Consider the following 23,398-nt stretch of genomic DNA (forward strand, 5'->3'; position numbering starts at 1 on the left):
ACGAAGGTGCTGTTGGTGCTGTTGATCAACGTATCCCCCAGCAGATGTCACAACAAGAACTGGCATCTCGGCAAGTCGGTCCCTCGGACCGGCACTGCACGTCCACGTGTTCCCATTCTGATAATTACCTGGTTTTGGTGGTTTTTTTTTTTGGATACTGCTTTTTGGCAGCAGGGAAAACGAGAAGACGCCTCGTGCGTTTTTATGGATGAGTTGCCAACCTGCCTCTTGTGTTTTGGTGAATTTGAGGGAGGAAGGGAGGGCCAGCAAGGCTGGAACATCAGAGGTCTTTGACATTTTCTGAGATTTGTTTCCATCCAAAAAGTCACTGCTTGCAATCAGGGAAAATCAGGGAAAAAAGAGAAAAGGGCACTTAACCGAATTTCTTCGCTGGTGGGTACACCTTGGGCATGGTTCAAAATTTTGATGAGAGCTGAAGTTGGCTCTTTGTAAAAACTGGCTCCTGCACCCCCACTTTGTGAATCGTGGCTCCTGTTTTTGCTCCATGTTTCTTTAATTCGCAGGTGTTTTCACATTGCCTCCCTCTTTTCACCCTGAAACACTTTCTTACAGTGCACTGCTACAGTGCAACCAATGTGTGGAAAGGTGTTAAAACTACTCCATGAAACTCTTTGTACCATATTGAAGCTGCACTTTAAAACCTTCCAGACTCCTTTAAATATTTCTCCCTCACATGTTCTCTCTTAAGGCCCTCTGCACTTTGGGACATGTTGTGAAAGATGCTGCCTCTTCATTTTATCTTTCTAGTTTTATTTTGCTAATTTTTTTTCTTGGAATCGGGACTGATCTAAGCTTGTTCCCTGTAACTGATATGGATATCATTTAGCTGATGTGGGTGTAAGCTTTTACCCTTAAGACAAGTTTAAAATTATATTTCTAATCCTCTTATCTCTTCCGAAAATCATCAATCTTGCTCGTAGCTTTTCTGGAGAGAGTGATTTAATTATGAATGAATTCTTTCCATTTGGATTTGTTTATTTTTAAGAAAAGATAAGTTATCTTCCCTTCCATGGGAGAGATTAAAATATTTCTAATTATAAATGTGAGAGTGGTGCAATTCCGGGTAGTTTGCTGCTGTAGCAGAAATAGAACGGGTGAAAACGTAGCAGAAATTGACAAGCTGTGAATTTGGAAGAACGTGGAAGACGAGGACTGGGTGTCACGGGGAGGCGGTGAGAATTGACCGGGCGGTGGTGCCTGGGGGAGCTGGGGCGGTTGGGGAGGGAGGCCAGAGCAAAGGGGTGTTAATGGCAAGGGGGTTTTTGATCCCGTGTCAGACAGGAGCCTGGAGGCAGGGATCTGTGCCTGTTGGCCAGAAGGATGCAGCTCAGGGGTCCACCACGAGCGGGAGATGACCACCAGCCCCAGCCCGGTGAAGCACCCAGGGCAGCTTTCCCTGTGAAGTCATCTGTAACAACACCTTTCCCTTTAGCTCACTGTTTCCCCTTAATTTTTGCAAGTATCCTGGGTGTTTCGTCCATTTTTTTTCTGTTTCTGGTCCCTTTGTGATAGGGACCATAAAGCCCCTCATACAGTAGAGTATTTAAGCACATGCTTAAGACTTATTAAAGTTATGTGCTGAAGGACTCTGCTGAACCAGGCCCCGAAATGCGCTCAGGAAAAATGGTTTTGAGGCTTTTTTGTTAAATTTATACCAGGCACTGGGCATGCGAAGTGTGTGTCATGCATGGCTCTGAGTAATTAACATTCCTGCTAAGGTTCCTTTAAAAGTTCAGCAGTGTGGGACTCTTTCAAAGAACTCGCTTTAAACCTTTGACCTTTCAGAATATTTCTAAGGAATAACAGGGATGGATACGTTTAAACTGTTCTGAGTCACTCCTTCCGTAGGATAATTTATTATATGGGTCTGAGTGGCGCAGAGAGCCTTCTTCTGGGGAAAAAGAGCATAAAAAGGGACTTTGGTGGCTGGGGCAGGTTCCCCAGGTGGGAGGAGGCAGAGGGATTCGTGCTCCTCACCTCTCCAGCAGACCTTCCTCTCTGCCTGGCTCAGCTCTGTACACCAGGGAACACAGAAAATCATGCTAGGACTGCTGTTCTGACGGAGGAAAACCTCACACCTCCAGAAGAACTTACTCTCCGTGGTGCCACAGGCATTTCTGTGCAGCACGAAGCATTTTAAATGGTCACCAAACCCTGACCCATAGCTGTCACCATGGGTTGTGAGCCGCGGGCAGCAGGAGTGAGGATGCTCTGCGGCTGAGCTGAGCAGTGCTGGAATGGGAGAGTTGTCTGCTGGCCAAAAAATAAGAACCAGCCCCTTCATCACTGGAAGCCTTTCCCTGAGAACAGTGCTGGAAGGGGCAGGTCCGTGGTACCTGACAGATGCAAACACAGAAAGAGCAAGGAGCAAAAATTACTGTATTTGGATAATCCGTTAGCACTGAGACAACCCAATATTTAGTCTCAGATAACTGATTTTTCTCCCTTTTCTATGCAAGCAAATTGGTGCTCTCTTAAAGATTGACATTAATCTCCCCAGCTGAAAGCAAACCAAGCTTCTGTATTCCTTACCCTCCCGAATCGTCTGTACTTCAAATCTGTTTACCAAACGGACGATATTGCGTTCCCATAAATCCTGTAGTTCGTGTTTGCCGTGATATTAATTTATTAGTATGCGAGCGTTTTCAACATCAATTACGCTCTCTCTCAGCAGACATAACTCTCTCCCCGAAGGAGGTGGGAGGCTGTGCAGCTCTTGGATCTCAAACCCCCCTCCCCTGCCTCTGGCCGGCCGAGCCCTGCTCTCAGCCCCCAGCAGTCTTTACACCCGGCAGAAGCAGATCGATGAATGAGAAGGACCCCAGCTGCAGCGCTGTTTGGGGCTTGTCTGCTATTTAGCTTAAAGGCAAGCTGTGATTATTCATTTCCTTGAATGCAAGAACCCCGTGTTGGTGTTTGTAGGACGGAGCTCGGAACTATGACGGGAATGCAGACTTGTGACTCAGCGAGCAGGGCATTAGCTTCCAAGCGCTGTAATTTAAAATCACTTCAGATTTTAGGGGGGAGGAAGAGCAGCAACTTTTCTTTTAACTGAGCAGCTGAACAGGTGAATAAACATCTGAAAATGTACATACACATCTTCATTTATACCCAGGGCTTTCATTACACCAATATTGTCCGTTAAGTGCAAACAACGCCAAATGTTTATTTCTTAAAATGAAAAATGACCAAAGGCAGCTTTTTGAAACAGAACTTCTCACCAGAGCTTAATCTCTGTGTTTTGATATGGCAATACCTGAAGGGAAAATGGCAATGGAGAGGAAGAAATGCTTTAGTAAAAAAGAGGACCATTTACTGCTTTCATTTTCTTCCTGCAGTCGGGCTGGAATGTAAATGGTGTCTTGCAAGTGAAAAATAACTTTTCTTTTAGATGACCTGTTTAAAACTGGAAATGCTGTTACAGTTTAAGAAACGCTTGTCAACCCCTGCCACTGATGCATAGAAAAAAAATGGGAAGCACATGGGACTTTGATCCCAAATTGTACACAGTTTTACCCCGCGCTTGTAGGTATGCAGGCTTGTTGCTCAGACAGCAAGGCTCGCAGGATGTGTTTGATTTTGTTCATACAGGTTTCCAAAAATACAAACTTTGCTTATACAAACTTTGCTTTTCCCTCATCACCCTTTAGATTTTTTACTGAATTTGCATCCAAAATGGGGAGCTTTTCGCAGGGATATTTTGTGGGGAACAGTTATAATAATTGCCTCTGTTTATTTCACCCAACATTTCTGAAATTTAAGAAGTTTTCCATACTTAATAGTGAAATGAATCAAATTCTCACTTTTTTCCTAACAAACTTGTGAATAATTGCCATCCACATCGCTTCCTCCAGTGGTGAGCGTTGCAAGGACTGGCAGGGAACAGCAAACCCCTGGCAGATTGCTCACTTTTTCCCCATTGCCCACTGAGCCCGGATGGGGCAGTTTTGCATCCCAGGAATGACAGCTGTCTTCTTTCTTATTTTTCCCCCATCTTCCCTCTATTTCTTTATTTTGTTGTTTATATTTCTTTTTCTTTTTTTTTTTTTTTTGGCAATAGTTATTAGTTAATAGGTTATTAATTCATCTGGAAACCGAGTGATTTTTTGAAGTGCCTTTCCGCTGGGATACCTTTCCAGCTTGCCACACTAAACTGCAGCACAGATGTTATGCACATTTAACTGTGCAGTCAGCGTGTGCATATTTTTAACATAACTTGTCTTGAAAATATTTATTCAAGCCAAGACAACAGAAAATTAGAGTAATTTGATTGCTCGGGTTTAAGGAATAGATTACTACTGTTCCAGATGTAAGAAACAACAGACTACTTACTCTCTCTAGACTGAAAAAATGTCATTGGCTCCTGATACCAACCATATTTGCTATTATGTTCACAGTAAATCTTTTCAAAGTTGAATACCTTTAACGAGTTTCAGTTTAAACTTTTGCCAACTGGCATTACGAGAATTCCCCCCCAAAATAAGCTTATTATGGAGGGTTTCAAAATACCCAGTGCTCCAAAGGTGCAATATTACAAAGCAAAGTTATAAATCATCCTTGCTGTGAAATAGGAGTGCCAGATATCTCCGCAGCGGACTCGGGCTCGGCAAGGCTTTCAGCAGTCAGCACTGATTAAGTTTAAAGATCAGGCAGCTGGCACAAAAGATGCAGGCTCTGGGTTGCAGTATGATTTTTTTTCTGGTCCTGAACTAAATCTTCTTTGCAATTATCACTCAGCCTTTTGGACTTGTTCTCGCTGTTTTTCTTTCTCTTTGCATGACTTATGTTCAGTTATCATTTTATGCTTATTCTTCACCTTTGTGTCCCTCACCACATTTCTGAATGTATAGAATTATGCAAAAGATTTAGATTTAGATTTCTGAATGTATAGAATTATGCAAGACAGAAATGCTAGCCATCGTATCCAGAGTTTAAAATACATACTGTTAATGGCTAGTGCTAGATACTCTGTGATCAGATTGTCAAGGCACTGCTGCACCACCGAAGAATATTTTAAGAGATTTTACGGCAGCATCAGCTCCTGTATCAGTTCTTCAGAAGTATGTTTTGAGGTGTAGGCTTATATTGCAGCATAGCATGCAAGCCCACGAGATATTTTTATGTGAACTGACCGTAAGTGAAACTGTGGCCTGGTTTGCAAGCAGGGCTAATCTGTTGTCTGCTCGTTTTCCCACTCATGCATAAGAGCTGCCTTCATGCGTTTCACTTGGGTGTTTTGTATCTTGATGTCTTTTTGACTGGTTGATGTAAACGTGGTGCCCATAGGTGTGGTGTTTCCTTTGTGTAAGAACTGCCCATGCAGACGTGGAAACCAGGCTCACCGCTCCTTCCGAGCGTGACTTCCCAGTGTCTGTAATCCTTTTTGCTATGGATCCCATCTCCATTTTCTCCTAGGTATGATTTTTATTTAATCTTTTATTTTCGATGGTATTTGCAGCTTTATGGCACTTTTGAAGCCAGAGAGTCAATGATTAGTGGAGAGAGAATCGAGGTGCTGGGGGCACAGCCTGTTGAAGGAATAAGTGATCCTCCTCAAGCCACGTCTCTAGTGGATCCCACCAAGCAGTGTGCGAGTCCTTTCTCCATAGGCTGATCTGTTTATTTTGAAGATTATTTTTCAGTGATTATCCCTCTCTTTCTTCTGCTGACCTTTTTTTTACCAGAAAACACCACTATGCCTAGGGTTTTTCAGAAACTGTGCTGTGCAACTTAACACATGCTTCATTATGGCTCTTCCCTCACCGTCCCACCAGCTGCCTCTGCTCCAGTCAGACATGGAGAAAACACTACAAAACCCTTGGTCCAGTGTCTGTTTTTACTTAAGTGCCTTATTATTTTAGGGTGAAGATGAGTGTGAGGAAATAGTCTTCATAGTTGCTCTTGTACAATGGTTCCCTATGTTTGAAATTACTTCCTTAAGCCCATCCTTCTTTTCTCTTCTCTGGACAGCAAAGAATGTCATCTTTTCCCTCCTCTGTCTGCAGTAATGCCATTTATTTCTCCTGTCCGAGCTGTGTGGAAGGCATCATTCAGCAGGGAAGTGAAGTACTGTTTCTTCTCCCTTTTGGATCGAACCTGGTACTTACCATGGCTGGTATGGATATCCTTATCGTCCAGCCACGGCACACCTCATAGCACTTTGAATTGTGGTTCCCTAAAACTGAGGTAATGAAAGCAATATTTAAGTGGATAAATGTTTTGGGGCTGCTAATCAAGCTGAGGGGAGCTCTAGTAGTGCTGGGCATGCTCTCGCTGCTGGAAATCTAGTTTAGTTGTCTGAAGGGAGATTTCCTTCATTCCTGTCCTTCCACATTCACCTTCTAAAGAATACAAATGTTTGTGTATAAAAGGTCGTTAGGGGTTGACTTACTGCTTAAAAACCAGCACCTTGTGTCATTTTTCACATAATAGCCAGGACGGAGCACAGCACCCTTTAAAAAGGAACCTGAGCCATACTGCTAAATGTTAACTGACAGCCTAGTAAAAACAAAAGTCTTCATTTTTCTTATTTGTCTGCTTTCTAACCAGCCAGAAACTGCGCAGAGCGCCCTTATTAGATCTCCAAGTATGCAACGCGGAGAAATCCTTGGATTCTAAAATTGCTGAGTACACACAAATGGTGCCACGGTGTCCTCTGCCTCTGCCAAAGCAAATTTCGGAGTTATGTAATTCTTCTCTCTGGCGCGTGAGTGAGGTAAAGCGTTCAGCATGTCGGAGTGGCTCCTAAGAGCACAAAATCTGTAGAGTCCTGCAGTTTTTGGGGTGCTACCGGCGGGCTGTGAGGTGCTGGATGTCACAAAGCTGGCCCGGAAGGGTGCTGGCCTCAAGGCCGGCCTGGTTCGGCTGCGCCTGGGCTTGAAGCCTATGGAGGTGCCAGCTGCTCGGCTTCCACAGACTTCCCGAAGGTGACTGGTGGCTTCAAGGCACGCTTTTTGGCTTTGTCTCTTGAATAAGAGACCCATCGTGTGCAAATAAACATTAAAATTAATTAAAATCTACACCAAGATGAAGTGGCCTTCAGTAGCATGTGTGCAGATGAAAGGGCTGCTAGAAAACTGGAGCTGCTTATCTAACGTCGGCAGTCAGTGCGTGATGGTTTAGAAGGGCTTTCAAACCTTTCTGCCTCTTTCTTTGTTTTTACTTTACTTTCTTTGTTTTCCTTGCTTGTAACTGATAGAGGACTTGTGAACTAATAGCTTCCTAAGGCACTTTTCATCCACTTGTGCAGCTTTCAAAAGTGCTCAGCATTTCCTAATTCAATAGCAGCTTTACTGTTGGCTTCAATGGAAGGAGAAGTGAGAGCAAGTGCTCCTTTAAAAGCTACATTGGTTTCCTCTGCTTTGTCTTTTTGTCTCTGCCAGTTCCTAGAATAAAGTTGGTAGCATCATCAAGTGACAATTGTAAGTTAAAAATTTCAGTATGTTCTTTGGTTTCTTTGCTTGACTCAAGGGTCATCAGGCAGGCCTCTCAATGAGGCTGCAGCAGGGATGCGTACCTCCAGACACTAATTAGCTGTTAAGATTTAGTTGTTCAGGAAAAGGTCCTACTCAAATCGAACTTGTCCCTTTGCATACGTGTTTTTTTTTTTTTTTAATTTATTTATTTTCTGGTACTGCATGTTGGTTTTGCTCTGTATTTAACTTCTCAATGCTGGGGAATCTCCTGCTGCCCTCAGTGACCTCTTGCTGGCCCGGCTCTTCCTGTTCATTGGTGACACTTGTTACAGCTGGGACTTTCTTCTCAGCCCACCACACAAAAAGCTGATCCACCACACTGTTCTGTGCTCACTTCCAAGCATTATGAAGTATTTTTGTATTTATTTATTTAAAAAGTAAACCCACCTGCACTGCTTTACATAAATACATGCTGAGATCTCCACGAATCTACCATTCAGTGTTTATCCACTTGGAGCAGAGATCAAGTTCTCCTTGCCTGGCACAATGTCAAGCATAATGGCACTAAGCAAGCCAAATCCTGAAAGCTTTGGGCAGACCTTTATTTATCCTGGTTAGTCAGAACTCCCTCGACCACAGTGGGAACTGGGAAGCAACGTGTGGATGGGAGCCTCCCTCGGAAGAGCTGAGGGCGATACGTGCAGGGCTGGCTCTGTGCGAGGTGTGGGGTGTCCCTGCCCACAGAAGGTCAGCTGCACTCGTGTGTGTAGGTTTACCAGAAAAATAAATAGGTTTTTTGGATCTGAAAAACCGGCAGTCTCTTTAGGGTGCCACGGTTTGTGCCACACGGTGTATGAATGCAGCGATTATGCAGCTTTTCTTCTCTTCCCCTGCCACACATCAAGGTCTCTGGATGTAAAGGCAGACCTCTTGCAAGTGGCAGCTGGAAAATCCACATGTTCCTCGTCCTGCTCACCACCTCCATCTCCTCTCACCTCTGGCAAGTAAGAGTCCATCTCGGGGCTGATGTAAGGGTGCAGGATACAAGGATGTCAGCCTCATCTCTGATTCCATTTAACTGAGTTCATTACCTGTTTAAATCCAGTAACATGCTGGAAGAAGTTTTTTCTTGTAAAGCAAAGCTGGGAAGTGTAATTTCCCAGTGTCAGAAAACTAGTTTTGCTCTTCCTTGTTCTTCATTGGGTTTGCACAGAGAGGGGCTCTCTCAGCTCTCAACACTTATTTCTAGATTAGTCTCATGAATTTGTTCGTGTAAAGCTGCACATGAATGCATAAGTATTTTTAGTCATTACTTCCAACCTGGAACATGCCTGGAACATGCCTAACACACTGCAGGTTACCGAAACTCAAGGCTGTCGCTGAAAGGCTCAGGTAGGAGTGGGTGAAGTTTAGTGGTACGGCGCATGTCAGTAACGCTTTGTTTGCAACCAGTTTTGGCCTGGAGGAGCAACAGCAAAGCGTTGATTAGTAAACTCCTCCACTCTGTCTGCATCAGTTCCATAAATGAAATGCACTTTATAGGTGGTCAGGGTTTCTGGCCAGCAGGCAGGACTTCAGGGTTCCTCATTGTCTGGCAAGACTTGTGTCTCGAGCTGCACATGCCGCTGCCTGGTGCGTCCACAAGTGGTTCAGTTTGCTAAATCCGAAAGCCAAGAGCAAAGTTATGGCGATCACCACAAGAGATGTTCTCAAGGAACATCGTGCTGTGGTTTCTACTGTGAAATTCGTCATGAATTCACCACCAGTGAGATGTTCATGCCTGCGATGTGACACTGCGTGTGCAGGATTGTGTGTCTGAATCCCAAACCTGTATCTGCTCGGTTGTGTGCACATGCATGTGTTTGTATGCGTGTATGGATGTGTGTTTGTGTGCATTAAATGGTTTCAAAGCTTTAAGCCAGTAATGCAAGGAAACCAAAATCACAGGGCATGATTTGCTCTGTGGTTTGGAGAGAACCACATCTTCAGCGAGGTCCCGCCTTCGGCATACCAAGCCCAGGCATTTCAAACGAGACACAATTTGCTGAGAAATGTGGTCAAAAAGACACATTCACATGATTGATATTTATGGTTTGTGTATGTTTGCATTCTACAGCATTGTAGAACTGTAGAATGGATTGGGTTGGAAGGGATTGTCTAGTTCCACCCTGTGCTGTGGGATGTTTCCCAGCACCATCGCAGTGGTACCACCCCAGTGGCCCTCAACGCAGCAGCAGTAATTTCATCTCTTTGCCCCAAATATGTCTCTGTGTTGAGTCCAGTTCTCCTGGCCTATTCAGGTGTCATTCATCTTTTTGTGAATATACCTGCTAATGGAGCTCTCATCAATTTTTGTCCTGTCTTTGTCATAAATTGAGGACATTTTCAGTATGGATTCCTGTGAGAACAGTGAGACTTGTTCCATGCACGTGCTTAGGCATCACCTGAAGTTCATGGTCCCTCCAGCCTGAGTGGTAATATCCCAGAGGAGTCCTGGCACTGGGAGATCACACACTGGGGGGGAGAAGTTCGGCCCTTTCACCCTGTGCATTGCCCACAGGGTTACTCCATCTGCTGGTTGGGCTTCCTGCAGCCGGGGTGCTTGGCTGCACCAAATATAATGTCATTACCAAATCAGGTAACCCACATGCAAACCCCTTCTCTTACTTCCTTCTGAGTTTTTAATAGCTAAATTTTTGAAAGATTATTGTAATGCTATAATCTGTTATCCCTGGCGCTCTGTAAACAGCATGACTAACAGCAGCTCACAAACCCGCTGTCAAAGTCAATTAATGTGGGAAGCTGGGTAAGAAAATATACAATTTAGCAGTGCCGTGTTTCAGGAGGACTAAAGGCATGCACAAACCTGAAACGGCATCCACGATCATCAACTTCTGCTGGGTTTTGCAGGTAGCTCAGTGCAGTCTGGATTAGGCTCAAATATTCCTTGAACATCCACGTGTTAACTAACGGAAAGTTTTTGGTCTTGTGCAGCCAGAGGGTAAGCAGTTTGGTTACTTCAGCATTTGAATTGAAACCAAACACATGGTTGATTGTGGTACTTGGCCAGGATCGTGAAAATGAGGAGTTAATCTGCCAGAATCAAGCCCAGGCATTTCCAGCATCTTGCTGGTATCACTGGTAGAGCACTTGGACCTGCAACCAGTGCTCTGTGTCTGTCAGACGGGAGCTCCCCTCCCAAAACTACAGCCACCCCTCGAGGCCCAAGTCACGGTTGTGCACGGCCAATCTCCGTCGTTCATTCGGACACCCCTTTGGTATCATTGTGGCTTTGATTTGGTAAAATGGAGTCTTGTACAAGCTGGTCAGAGCTCAGATGTGGGACAAAACAGGCGGTGCAGCTCCTGGCAGAGTGAGGACAGGACCTGTGCGTGGACATAAGGAAACCCGAAAGGTTAACAGAATAATTGGGCATGACCATAAAGAGTCATTTGGGAACTAATTACAGATGAGTGGAGAGAAATTGGAAGAGCAGTTTGTAAATACTAGGTACAAAATAACAAGAAGGCCAGAGGACAGTCTTTTGCTTCGTTTTCTCAATGTCCCGTTTGCCTTGAAGCCTTCATGGAGAATTGCGTTCTCCTTTATTTGCAAACAGGTCGTACAAAATAGTTCGAGTGACTGATGTTCATTAACCCACGGGTCACATTTAGCCCTGTAGGACATATGAGCTCATCTGAACTCGGCAAATTCTGCGACACTTGGGCTCGCTTACACAGACACTCGCCCTCATCACCTGCTGAGCTCGATACCACCGTGGTCCTTTGGCCCAAAGAACAAGGAATTAGGAAGAGCAGCGCAAAACCTGAGTGCAGCTGTGTGGTGTGCAGCCTTAGGCGGGCGCTTGGTCCACCGGAGCTGGATCTGGATGCACCGTGCTCAGCCTGTTCGGACTGCCCTGCCTAACAGAGAAATCCTGGATCCATTTCCAAGCTAACGAGGTTCCTAAAGGATGGCAGTTGCCACGACTTTGAAACCTAATCTCTGTGGATCCGCAGTAGCATTACATCGGAAGCCTGGCTTTTTGTTTGTCGAGCTAATAAAAAAATCATCAGTTGGTTTATCCTTCCACAAGGTTTCCGCGGCTGGAAAAGCAGTTAAGCTTGAACAAGCCAACTTTGCCCTGCTCCTGTTTATTTCCTATTGTGCAGGCTGTTAACTTTTAGAGACTGTGTTTTTTTTAGTGTGGCACAGACATTACGGGGTCGTGAACACTGCACATAGTTGTACTTCTGGGTGCAATTAAGGCAAAGGCTTGCGAAGTCGTGTAGTCGTGCTGTTCAGAAGCGGTGCTTTTGCACCGACAATTTCTTCCATCCTGAATGTGCTTGAGGAAGTGCTGCACGATTTCAGGGTTCGGGAGGCTGACTTGGCCACGCCGCGGGGTTGGGGGCCGTTGTTCAGGTGCCAGCACGAGGCTTGCAGGGCGGTGGGACCACGGGGCTGTGACGGGAGCCCTCCGAAGCTGGCCTCCTTCTGCAGCTTTTGAAACCCTGGGGAATCCAGCACAAGGGCACGCTTAAACCACGGATGAAAGCATTTGAAAATCAAATATCGATGGCAATAAATTTGGTCCTACTGTTAAGTTTGGATTTCAGTTTTCTTGATATCAGAGAGATCTGAATCCAGGAGACGGTGCTGAACCTCCTCTGCAGCACATCAGTTGTAACTGCAGCTCCTCAGTACTCATTCCAGCAACGAAGAATTAAAAAAAAAAAAAAAACAACAACTCCGCAACACTAATGGAAACCTTTTGTGCAGATTAATTACCTGTATAATTGCTTCTGTTAGCTAGCTGAGGACAGCCACATTCTGGGGTCCCACGAGGACGGGACCAGGAGAGCGGCCACTCAGGTGTCCCCGTGTCGTGTCAGCGTTGTGCGCGGAGCCCAGGATTGCAGCCTTCACCCCCGAGAGACCTTGCCTTGAGGCTGCAGGTGAAAGCAAGCTGGCCGGGGGCCTCGGTGGCTGTGGTCTCACAGCATGCTGCACGAGCTGGAAGGAGCAGGGGCAGCACCCTGCCTCCGGCGCGCCTCTCGCCGAGCCCGGTGCTGCACACACACGCTCACCAGCTCTTACTCGCAAGTGTCGTCTGGTTGACTTCAAGGAAAAATTAAAAAATCAGCCTTTTAGCAGAAGAAATGAGGTTTTAAGTCTGCCTGCTAAAACGTGGAGGCTGTAAGGCTGCCTGAGATCAGGCTTGTGTGGGTTTCGAGCAGGGTGCAAGTTCCTCTCGAACAATCAATGTAGCTCAGTCCTGACTTGGCCAAAGCAACCAGCTCTGGCATCGGTTAAATATTTACATTCCCCCCTTTTTATATAAATTGTGCTCTATTAGCATATGTTTCACAGTGTATCCTTGTGTTTCAGCCTCTTTATAAATTTGGCAGTTTGTACATTAATCAACATCAACCGATGTAAAATCCTAGCCATGAGGCTGAAGCCGTCAAACGTGCAACATTTACTGTTTCATCATACGCAGCCAATAAGTCATGCTGCAATGTGTGCCTTGTACCAAGAGGATATGGTATAAAACGGAGCGTGTTTACACTGGGGAGACTTCTGTGTATTTAAGAAGTAATTGTTTCAGGACCGTTCATTAATTCACGAGCTGACATGGCTACGTTTTTCCTCGCTGCAACAAAAATAATTATCGAGCTCGAAAAATAGTAATGAATTTGCACAGGGCAGACTTCTCCTGCAATTTTCTTCGCAAGTTATAAGCGTTTAATTGTAGATTGGCGGCAGCCTTATCCATTTCAATCACTTCTGGCCCTCAAGTGCTGAGGTGCAAGGAGTTACGGTGTGCTGCGATTTACGGTGGATGTAAATGATTTCTTGTTTGCCCTCCCTGTGCTTGGCTGCCTTTGCCTTCCTTAAAGCTTTCGCGGGTGGATTTAGTGCAGTGGCACTGATGGAAGCCAGGGACAGGCGAGCAGGTGCAGAGCAAAGCCCTGTTGGGGCACTTCACGCTGCGTCCGCAAGCACCTCTGTCCCAGCCACGCGCTCGTGGGCGCTGCTCGGTCGTGCTGCTTTCGGAGATAAATAAGTGGGGACCCGTGTGGCTGTTGTGTTGGTGGAGGGGCAGCTCCCCAAAATGCTGCCACGGGGCACTGATGCCTGCCGTGAGCCAAGCATCCGCAGCAGGCGCGGGCAGGGTGATGGGAGCACTCGGAGCCGCTCTGCGAGAGCCCCTTCGTGCCCGGGGGGCTCCTGGCAGCCTCCAGGCTCAGGACCTTTGGGAGGATTGGTAGGAGAGCTCCCAGCCCCTGTGCCCACGTTGCTGCCATGGTGTTACCCCAGAAATATGTTGATATTTCTTGATATTTCAATGTTTCTCTGTGACTCCTCTTTTTCTTCTCACGGCCTCGTGCCCTATCTCGCCGTCCAGTGACGTCCTGCTGCTGCTGCTGGTTTTCTGCCTTTTCTCCATTGCAGCTGTCCCGTTCCCCTTGCGGGGTTCCCACCTCCACCTCCTCTTCTCCCCTTCCACCAGCCTCAGAAGAGGATAGCTCGGGGCATGGGTAGGAACCCAGTATTACCTCAGGTAGGCCAGGAGAGATGGGAAGTCGGCACTTAGTATGGAAATCCCCAGCTTTGTAGTTTCGCATGACAACCAGCTGTGCTGTGCTCCCTTCCAGGGTTATTACACAAAACAACCAGATCCTCTGGAGATCTGGGTCCAATAAAAGCTTCCTTCACGGGCAAGAAAAAGATGTGCTGTTCCAGCATCTTACTTTCACACGCCTGATGTTTCAGATTGTGCAGAGTATGAAGGATTCAACCTAGGGAAAGCACTGAGGGGCTTTCAGTGGCTGCCAGCCTTAGGGTGGTGGACGTATTCCTTCTGCATCCCTGCTCTGCACTGCCAGCAGGGTCAGGAACCAGTCCCTGACCTACAAGGCACTCTATCCTCGAGTTATCCTAGATGCCCAACCTTTATTTTTCCCCGGGTTTGCCCCCAGTTCCTTGGCAGGAGAGGCAGAGGGCCCGGGAGCTGGCACAGCAGGACCCTGCCTGGTCACCGGGAGCCGGGGCTGAGCGTTTTCTGTGCCTGCAGAAACATCAGGGCTGGGCGATGTGCGAGCGTGGCCACGTTCCTGCTGGTCCTAAGCACAAAGACCCGACTGTGAGCTCTGCAGGGCTGGCGCTCGGCCAACTGGCCATTTCTTGCCTTCGTTCCCCCGTCTTTAAAAGCTGCGGCTTGCTCCAGGGTGCAGTGTTTTGCTCTTCTTAAGTGGAACTGTTAACGGCCCAATTTAGGCAATGTAAAGTGCGCCCAGATTCCAGGGTGACTTCTAAATCCTTCCAACATCAATGATAATCTGTAATTAATAGCAGCAGTGAAAAGCAGTTGTAGCTCAGTAATTAGAAATTTAGGATTAAAGTATTAGCATATAAAAAAGGCTTCTTAAAAACCTCTTCTTCCGAGAGACAGCTCTGATCCCGTGGAAGAAAACAGTTTTATACTGATACGACCTCAGCCAAAGAGCAGCTTACTAAAAATACTGCAGTCAGCCCGGACTTGTGTAGGTCATTAGGAAGCCGCCAGCATGTTTGAAGGTGCTTTAGCAGTTTGCAGTTACTTTCTACGTAGCAATTGTATAATTTTTTGACGGTATTGCTGTCCCCCCCCAGTAGGCCTCTTGGGGTGGGTGGTACTGGCATCCTGTTAAGTCCAGAAAACCCCAGTGGCTGCCCACCTTGAACCAAAGCTCTCCGGGTGTATCCTCACCAAAGAGAGCAGCTCCGCAGGAGGACGTAGGGCAGAGGGGTCAGGTGCGTGCGGCGCTCTTGGATTCCCACCTCCGATCCCAAACGGGTCAGTCCTTCCATGACTTGCTCACGACTTCCACGAAATGCTCCGAGCACGGAGCATTTAGGAAGACACCCAGGTAGAGACGTTGTTCGTTTCACATGTGCTGATGGAGGCGCCGGTAGCAGGGACGGGGTGGCAGAGGCTGTGGTATAAATGAGGTCCCTAACGATTCCCAGTCCTGCACTGAATTAAACCATCCTGTTGCACTTCATGCTCTGGAAGCTGAAAATTAATGCATTGTATGTGTGAAATCCGCAGAGCTCGAATTGCTCCTTGATGTTGAAGATTTCCCTATCGAATGCCAATCATTAAGCTGCCCCAGGCTATCAACAATAATACACTGCAGATAAATAACAGAGAGCTCTGCTTAGAAGCTTTACAGCGTAAGAGTGAGAACACAACATTTGAAAGCTGTTAGCATCGTGCGGTATCATCTCTGCCCTTATCTGCGTGGAGCAGCCTGCAGAGCTCGAGCAAGCCCTTGCCAGAAGAAGCGCGGTTTCTAGCAGAGCGACGACTGCTGTGAGCTCTGCAAAATCGCCTGTGCAAGGTGCTGGCCCAGCGAGCCCTGCATTTGCTTTTTCAGCCACAGGGTAACCAGGCAGAGGAAAGCCGATGACTTAAAGTTAAGCACTGGAAGGAGAAATGTCCTTGTGTAACATTTCACCTTGCTTCCTGCATGGAGCTTTAGTTAAGGGCTGCTCTCCAGCAGCTTTTCTTGCATCTAACGTACAGGCTGCTCTCTTTCAGAGCATTTCAAGTGATGGTACAAAGGCCGACAGCTTCACCTGAACCCGCAGGGCTGAGCCTTTCAGCAGCAGTGTGTTTTTACCGTGGAGTGTTTGCTGTACCCTATTTTTACACATCATCGTGGGCATAAATCTGTGTATCCACAACGAATCAATGGAAGGTTTGCCACCGACATACGGCTCCGCATGCCAATAAGGGCAGTATATTCTCCTTGAGACACCTGCCTTATCCGAGGAGCAGAAATGCCCTCGATCATTTCCCATCTTCGCGCAGGTTTGCCTCGTTCAGCTGAGCGATGTATTTGTGCGATTCCTACCCCCTTTTGAAACACGAGGACCGTGTAACGCGGGCACGTCTACTGACACGCTGGGGTACTGATGTCTTGGAAATGAAATCCCTTCATGCGTTAGAGATGGAAGCGACATTTGAGGGATATACGATGGAAATTCAGGATGGTGCCAATTAAACAGACAAGAAAATTAGTGAATAATAGGCCGTATCCATTACTGTCTGCAGAAGGTATGTCTAGATTTCCTTCAGCACCTCCAGGGTGGGCTGTGGATGGGTTGTTGGTAACTGGCTGATTGCAAAACGTGCTTTTCTTGGGAGATCAGATGAGAACGTGTGGGGAACTCACAAAGGATCGGTGAAACAGAGAATGCTGAAGGAAAAAGATGATGGAGATACGGCTAAGAAAAACAGCCACGGGGCGTATTTGTGGGAAGATCTTGGAAGAGATCAGTCAGGTAGGAACCAGACAAAGAGAAAGATGAAGTGTAGATGTGGAATGTGCAGAGAAGCAAAATATTCTGAACACTTAGAGTAATTAGGGCTTACTCTAATTCTGTATAATTTTATCTATGATTTCGGTTTTCTGAATATTGTATCCAAACAATACAGCTAATGAAAACTATGTTCTGAAGGTTTTCATTCCGGTTTCAAAGGGGTATTGGTGTTTCTTCTAGAACAGCTGCTATAAACGGTGATTTTACCAGTGATTTGGCCGAAATAGTGGTGCCCAAACCTGCTGTTAAGTTGTCCTGTCCTGACCTTCCTGACGGCGTGGGACGGCTCCCCATCCGTACGTGTCGGAATGTCTTGCCCAATCTTGTTTTTAGTGTCTCGTGTAATTCGGGTTTTATCACTTCCTTAGGCAAATTCCTTCATGGGATAACAAATCTCACTCGGCGCAGGCTTTCTGTGCAGCTTCAGAAAGAGCTCTGCAAATGGAAAACTTTTTAAATTTAGTTTAAACTTTATTTTTTCACGGTTTATTTCGTTACTCAGACTTCAAACTCCTTGGTTACTTTACAGCCCTCCTTGCTCTTCTTGCTATTTCGGGTACCCCGCGTTGAGGTATTGCTGGTATTGCAGTCACATTCCTACTTGTGTCAGAAAAAAATCTAACTCCAAACTTCTTGTAGGGCTTGTAATGAGGGTACAGAAGGACCACAGCTACGATATAAAGTGTGACAAAGGATGCCCATTTAGAAGACACTTTGAATTATTTGTGTGTCTTCTAACTAGACGTATCTTCCACCCAGAAAAGTTGGGTTCCTGCAAGACCTGGGGTTTTCCTCTGTGCCACCAAGAAGAAATCCTGTCCCAGACAATGCTTCTGCTGGCCATGCGAAGTCATACGTTGAGCAGCCATACCGCCTCACACGGTCCTCAGCCTGCCCGGCAAGCAAAATATCTGCATTCGTAAACTTATTTTGCTCTCTGCTTTGTTTCTGTACAGCGGATTTATTTCCCATTAAACTCTTCAATCACCTCGGGGTTTGGTGTCGTCCTAGCTATCTGCCTTCTTCCTGTTTTGACTTATATTCTCTTTACTTTGTGCAGCAGACGCAGAGCCCGGAGATATTAATTAGCCCGGGCACGGGGCCTGGATCTTCTCCTTTTTGGTTCTGTGGGCAGCGGACGAGGCTGCCCCGTCCTTTGATGGGTCCGTCGTCGTGACAGCACAAACACTAGGCCCTGAGTGATGGCTGCTGGTGGTGAGAAAATGAGACAGCGGTGTGTGCCTGTGATAAGAACTGGCTCTGTAGTTTTTCTTCACGGGCAGCTTTCTGTAAACCTTATTGAAGTTTATTTAATCACAAAGGCTTTAAAAGGACTGACTTATGTGAAATTCGCTCCACGCTTATGCAATATGGTAATAAAGTCAGATGTTAGCCAACTTCTCGGTGGGGAGGGTATTTGAATCCACTCCGCTTGGCTTTTCACAGAGGTTTTAATTGACTGTTGTGATTTCTCATTAACTCGAGACCAGCATTTCTTAATTGTGATAGGGGTTTGAACAGATACTTATCTTTTGTGCATTAAGGATAAGATTCTTCATTCATCTGGGATGATTTCATCTATAAATAAAATCTTACCGGGGTAATGGGCCTCCGCTGATCACATTTCTCAGATTGCCTTTTTTTCAAACCAAACCTTGCTGTTCAAGTAGTTAAAGCAGCGTGCAAGGGGGCATTTTTAACAATTAAGGATTAATTTGATTTATTCTTAAACTCCTCGGTTGATATCCAATTGCAGTACTAAGCATATAGGGGTTTCTTCTTTTTTTTTTTTTTGGATGGTGACACCAAATGGGCAAGGCTGTCAGTTCGTCCTGTACGTGGGGTTCACAGAATGACGGGAGCCGTTGCCTGCGGGATGTTTTCAAGGTTGGGTGCACGATGGAAGTGGGTAGATGTGTGCTGGAGAGCTCGGTGTTGGGTGCTGGGTGCACTCTGTGCTTCCCACACAGCCCACAGATCACTGCTCATCTGCCGTGCTAGGTGATGCACCCGTGTGGTCCGGAGACCCAGATCTTCTTGACGGTGCTTTCCATCCAGGGCTTGGAAATCAGGATGCGTGAGTCTCGGTGAAAATGTTTCAGGCTCAGCAGTGATTCAGTGGGCCAGTAAGGGTTGTGAAGTCTGAAAAAATAAGGGGGCGTGCTCTTCCTTGCACTGCCTTCTGCTTCCTAGCTCACAGCGGCTCCTGCGGCCGCCGCACAGGTGCCTCAGCCTTTCCTCCTCTGCAGAGCTCCCGTTCCGTGTAGAACAGAGCTGGAATCAAAGGGTCTTGTTGGTGACTCCGGGTTAACCTGAACCATAGTTCAGGTTAGGAGACACTACGTTATGAGATGTAGTCCAGGCTCTTTTTAAGTACTTACGCGCTTTCCAAGCACAAGAGGCTCTTTCTGAGTTGGTTGGCCGTTTTTCTGTACATCTGAAGGCACAGAAACCTGCATTTCACAAACCCAAAGGAAAAAAAAAAACTCTTACTCACACCCAGTCTGTGCTTTTTAAATGCATTTTGCTCCCGGAGGCAGAGCAAGGTGGCTTTGGTCCCAGGGGAGGAACCAGCATGGGTCTTTGATCCTCCTCCCAGCCGTGACTCACCTCCCCTGGGCGCGCTTCTCATTTGGGGCTGGGACCAGGTTTCTCCAAGCAGAGGTATCGCTGCTTTCACTTGCACACACAGCAGTCCCAGGTCATCACAGGCCGACGTTAAATTAGTGCTGGCCTTGATTGCTTGGTTACTTTTGCTTTCTGCATTCACTGGGATTGAATGGGACGTCCCCACGCTTTGTGGCTGCTCAGCGTGCTCCTTTCGAACAAATAACGGTTTGAAATCAGAGCGTTAATTGGAGAAACAAATAATATGAACACTCTGGAGTTGGAAACAGTAAAATGCTGTATTTCAATGGTATTGTTAGTACTTATTCCTTCATTTTGGTTAATGTATGTTAGCTGTCTGCAACATAAAGGGGGCTCTTAACACTGGGTGTTTCCAGGTGAACAGAAGTAACGTTACCCACAGAAAATGCATTGTCAGGTGCAAAACTTGAATGCATGAGAACCATGAGGGGCTTCTTCTATTGATCGTGGGTTGGAGCTGTGCACTATGGACATTTGAGGTGGAACTGGTCTCAACAAGAGGTGTGGAAGGTGATGGCACCTCTCTCGGAGGGGTTTGGACCTAAGCCTGCAGGAGCTGCCCCATTTCTCAGGTAGGAGGCACAGAAGGATGAGGCAGAGGAGACAAAACACCCCAGCCTCTGGCACTGACCATGTCCCAGTCAGTGTTTGGACCTCAGGGCTGACTCCTGGTTATTTGTCACCTCCTCAACATCTTGCCTCCAGCAAATCCTGGTACTGTCGGCCACTGCGACGTCCTGTGCGGGTCACCACGAAGCTCTGGAGCCACACTGTTTGCCTCAAGCCTTGCAGGTTGCTCAGCCAGGCAGTCCCCAGCGTTTGGGTTAGTTAAGAAGCTGAACTTGCGTCTGGGGATAACTGTCCTAAAAGCAGTGAGGTGCGGGGGGGGTGGTGAATTTGTGACAGTGGTGTTGGAAAAAGCCCCACGGGGCACGCACAGGTTCGTGGTGACATCTGAGGCCAGAGCAATGCCCGGGCAGAAAGCAGAAGCCTCGCTCCTCTCACTGAGGGCACAGAGCAGGAAAAGATGGCAACTGCTTGGAAAAAAACTTAATTTCACAAAAGTGTAAGGATATTAAAGAGTAAACAGTTCAGGGGGGTGGACATGGTGAAACAAAGCCTCGGCTTGTATAAACGGGTGTCACTGCTGACTTCAGAGCAAGGCCTTTGCACGTGGGCTCAGGATCTGTCCCCATCAGAGGGTTTCGGCCCTGCGTATCTGCACAGGCCGGGGGCTGTGTTCGGAGGTGAGTTATAATGCCTGCAGATGCTGTGTTTACATTGGAAATACTTGACAGAGTCTTAAATAAGCAGTGCTACCAGGTGGGCTTTTAAGAAAGACGATATTTATAAAAAGTGCAGTGGCTAAATCTGAACTTAACTGCTTGGTGCGTTTGTGTGACATTGTGTTTACAATTTTCTCGTGATTTCTTAATGAAATAGAGAAGTTGCTCACCGATCACATAAAAGCAGAAGATTGTCGGGTATCCTTGTGCTGAGATTGCTTTGGAGTTAAAGGAAAAAGCTTAAGGGACAGTGTGAAAATAAGAACACTACACTCTGTGATATTCACGTTCCTGTCTGGTTTTGTGGCGGTGCTCAACATCTCAGCTCTGTATTTGCGGGCACTGGAGGTCCAGCCAGGGTGCAGGATCAGGCCACGGGTGTTCCTTTGTAGCCAGTCTTCTCTGTGTCTGACTCAGATCAGACACTGACACATGGGGCATATTCTTATTTTCATTTCAAATGTGCTGTCCTCTCCTATGCTTGTTGCCTCAGCACCACTCTCCTCTTCTAGGCCAAGGCCTGTTCCCAGGGCTAGGGCACGCAGGAATTTGGAAGCACACGGTGTTCCCATGACACAGAATCACAGGATTGTCTAGGTTGGAAAGGACCTTCAAGATCATCAAGTCCCACCATTAACTTGACCTACCGAGTCCCATCACTAACCCCGTCCCGTAGTGCCACATCTCTTCAGTACCTCCAGGGCTGGGGACCCCACCACTGCCCTACCTGGCCCCTTCCAATGCTTGGCCTCCCTCTCCGTAAGGAAATTCTTCCTCATGTCCAGCCTAACCCCTTACTGGTGCAACTGGAGACTGTCGTGTAAAGTGTGTGCACCCCCCGCTTCCCACCCTTCCCCTGTCCCTCACTAAATCTCCTATATTCGCGTATTAATTCCCAGGGAAAACGGTGTAATAGCCGTGAGGAAATGCTCCCGATGTTCAGATCAGTCTCTCAAGCCTGTGTTTATGAGTCATGCGAGGGGTTTTCGTACAAGTAGCCCTATTAACTTCAGTGCATAAATGGTGTCTCTCCTTGTGCACATGGGTTTGCAGGATTAAAATCTCTCGTAAATGTTAATAGATAACATGTTCGGCAGCGTCGGAGCGTTGGTGTTTTTCTTTGCTGCAGCACTGCAGAGTCATTCTACCTCTATAAAACCCGTGGAGAGATTTTAAGGTGGGCCAAACACATCTCCGAGACTGGTTGCTTGATTAACACAAGGCCTCCCAGTGACAGCCCTGCAAAACAAGCTCCAGCTCCAGCTTGGCCCTGTGCCTTTTTCCACTTTGCTGGTTCTGCTACCCATATGTGTCAGCCTGCCAACGCAGAGCATCGAGTGCATTTTAATAACTGCTGTTCGTCAAATAATTTTACTACCACGACAGCAACTTTATAAATGCCTCTTACACTCCTCACAGTACAAGATCAATATACCAACAGCATTTTTTTTCTCTTTTTCTCTTCCAGGAGCAAATTCATCGGTGGTTGCTGATTTCATGCCTACGTCATCATGGAACATCTCAAGTGAATTAGATAAAGGTAAGTGGACAGAAAAATACAGAAAAATGTGAAATCTGATTTTAAAATCTCAATTATTCTTATTGACTCCGCCACAACAGCAAGCAAAAGGATGAGGGGGCATTTAAGATCAACCTTGTTTGCCTTGTGATCACTTGACATTTAATTACGTGTGGTACTGTGATTTCTGGAAAATGCTGTGTTCATTTCTTGTTCCATAAAATGTTCCACATGGTAAAAATATTTCAAGATGTGAGTTCTATTAGTTTATGAACTGCTTGACATTTTGTCTGGTGGATCTTAGGATCTGAACTCAAAATTAACAAGCATCAGGCAGAGTCAGTTTGCCTCATTGTGTTTTATTGTGAAATTCAGAGGCTTTGAATTAATGGAAAGGAAAATGCATTTGCAAGTGGTAATTATGTGTGATTTTGAGCTTTCTGAAGGGTATATGTTGTGAAAAAAGGGATATATTTCTCATTCCCCTTCATTTTCTAAATTATGCACCACCAACTATTTAAACCAAATTGCTTAGCTTCCTGCAGCCCTTATTCCAAGGCAGTGGCCTGCAGCTTCTGAGTCAGTCTGGTCTTTGAAATGCTTCTACAGTGTAGGATGCTGTTAGCCACACCAACTGTTCAATTTGTCAAACAATCTCTTTTCACTTGTGTATAATTTTGCCAACCATTAACTATTTAGAATGAAATTTCCCATAGTGGAGTTCTGCTACAGATGGTTTTTCCAAATGTTTTTGTCTGTATTTTGTTAATATTTTGTACGAGCATGTGTGCATAAAGTTTAATGTTTAAGCTTAAATATGTTTTCTGTGCGTAAGTATGAAAAGAATCTGTAGCTCTGAGTTCTTGATGGAAGGGTTAACTCTTTCCCTGAGAGCAAGAGTGCATCAGTTCTCCGGGCAGCATTTATTGCTGGGAGTGGGTTTGCTTGTGGTTTTATTCCTGCTAAAATGTGGCTGAATTGTAACTCCTTGCAAAACTGCACACTCAGTGATGCACACTCAAGTGGAGACCTTTGTGAATTTGCCTACAGACTCCTGCAGCTCTGCTGCTTGCGTTATGACCAACTGCGTAGTGGACTAGAGAGGAAGAAAACCAAAGGGCTTGTGCTTTCCA

General features: G+C 46.3%; 1 protein-coding gene across 7 annotated transcripts in view; it reads left to right on the forward strand.

The window, feature by feature from the left end:
- The window catches only part of ROR1 (receptor tyrosine kinase like orphan receptor 1), a 151,543-nt gene that overhangs the window by 78,012 nt on the left and 50,133 nt on the right, over positions 1-23,398 (forward strand). For 6 of the 7 annotated variants that reach the window (XM_035333802.1, XM_035333807.1, XM_035333803.1 and 3 more), the window contains one exon: positions 22,215-22,286. In XM_035333802.1, the coding sequence (XP_035189693.1) occupies positions 22,215-22,286 (72 nt within the window). Of the gene's footprint in view, positions 1-8,267; positions 8,272-19,353; positions 19,358-22,214; positions 22,287-23,398 lie in introns of those variants that run through there. The other variant, XM_035333808.1, reaches the window with a different exon arrangement.

Source organism: Oxyura jamaicensis, chromosome 8, assembly GCF_011077185.1.
Source record: "Oxyura jamaicensis isolate SHBP4307 breed ruddy duck chromosome 8, BPBGC_Ojam_1.0, whole genome shotgun sequence".
Lineage (NCBI taxonomy): Eukaryota > Metazoa > Chordata > Aves > Anseriformes > Anatidae > Oxyura > Oxyura jamaicensis.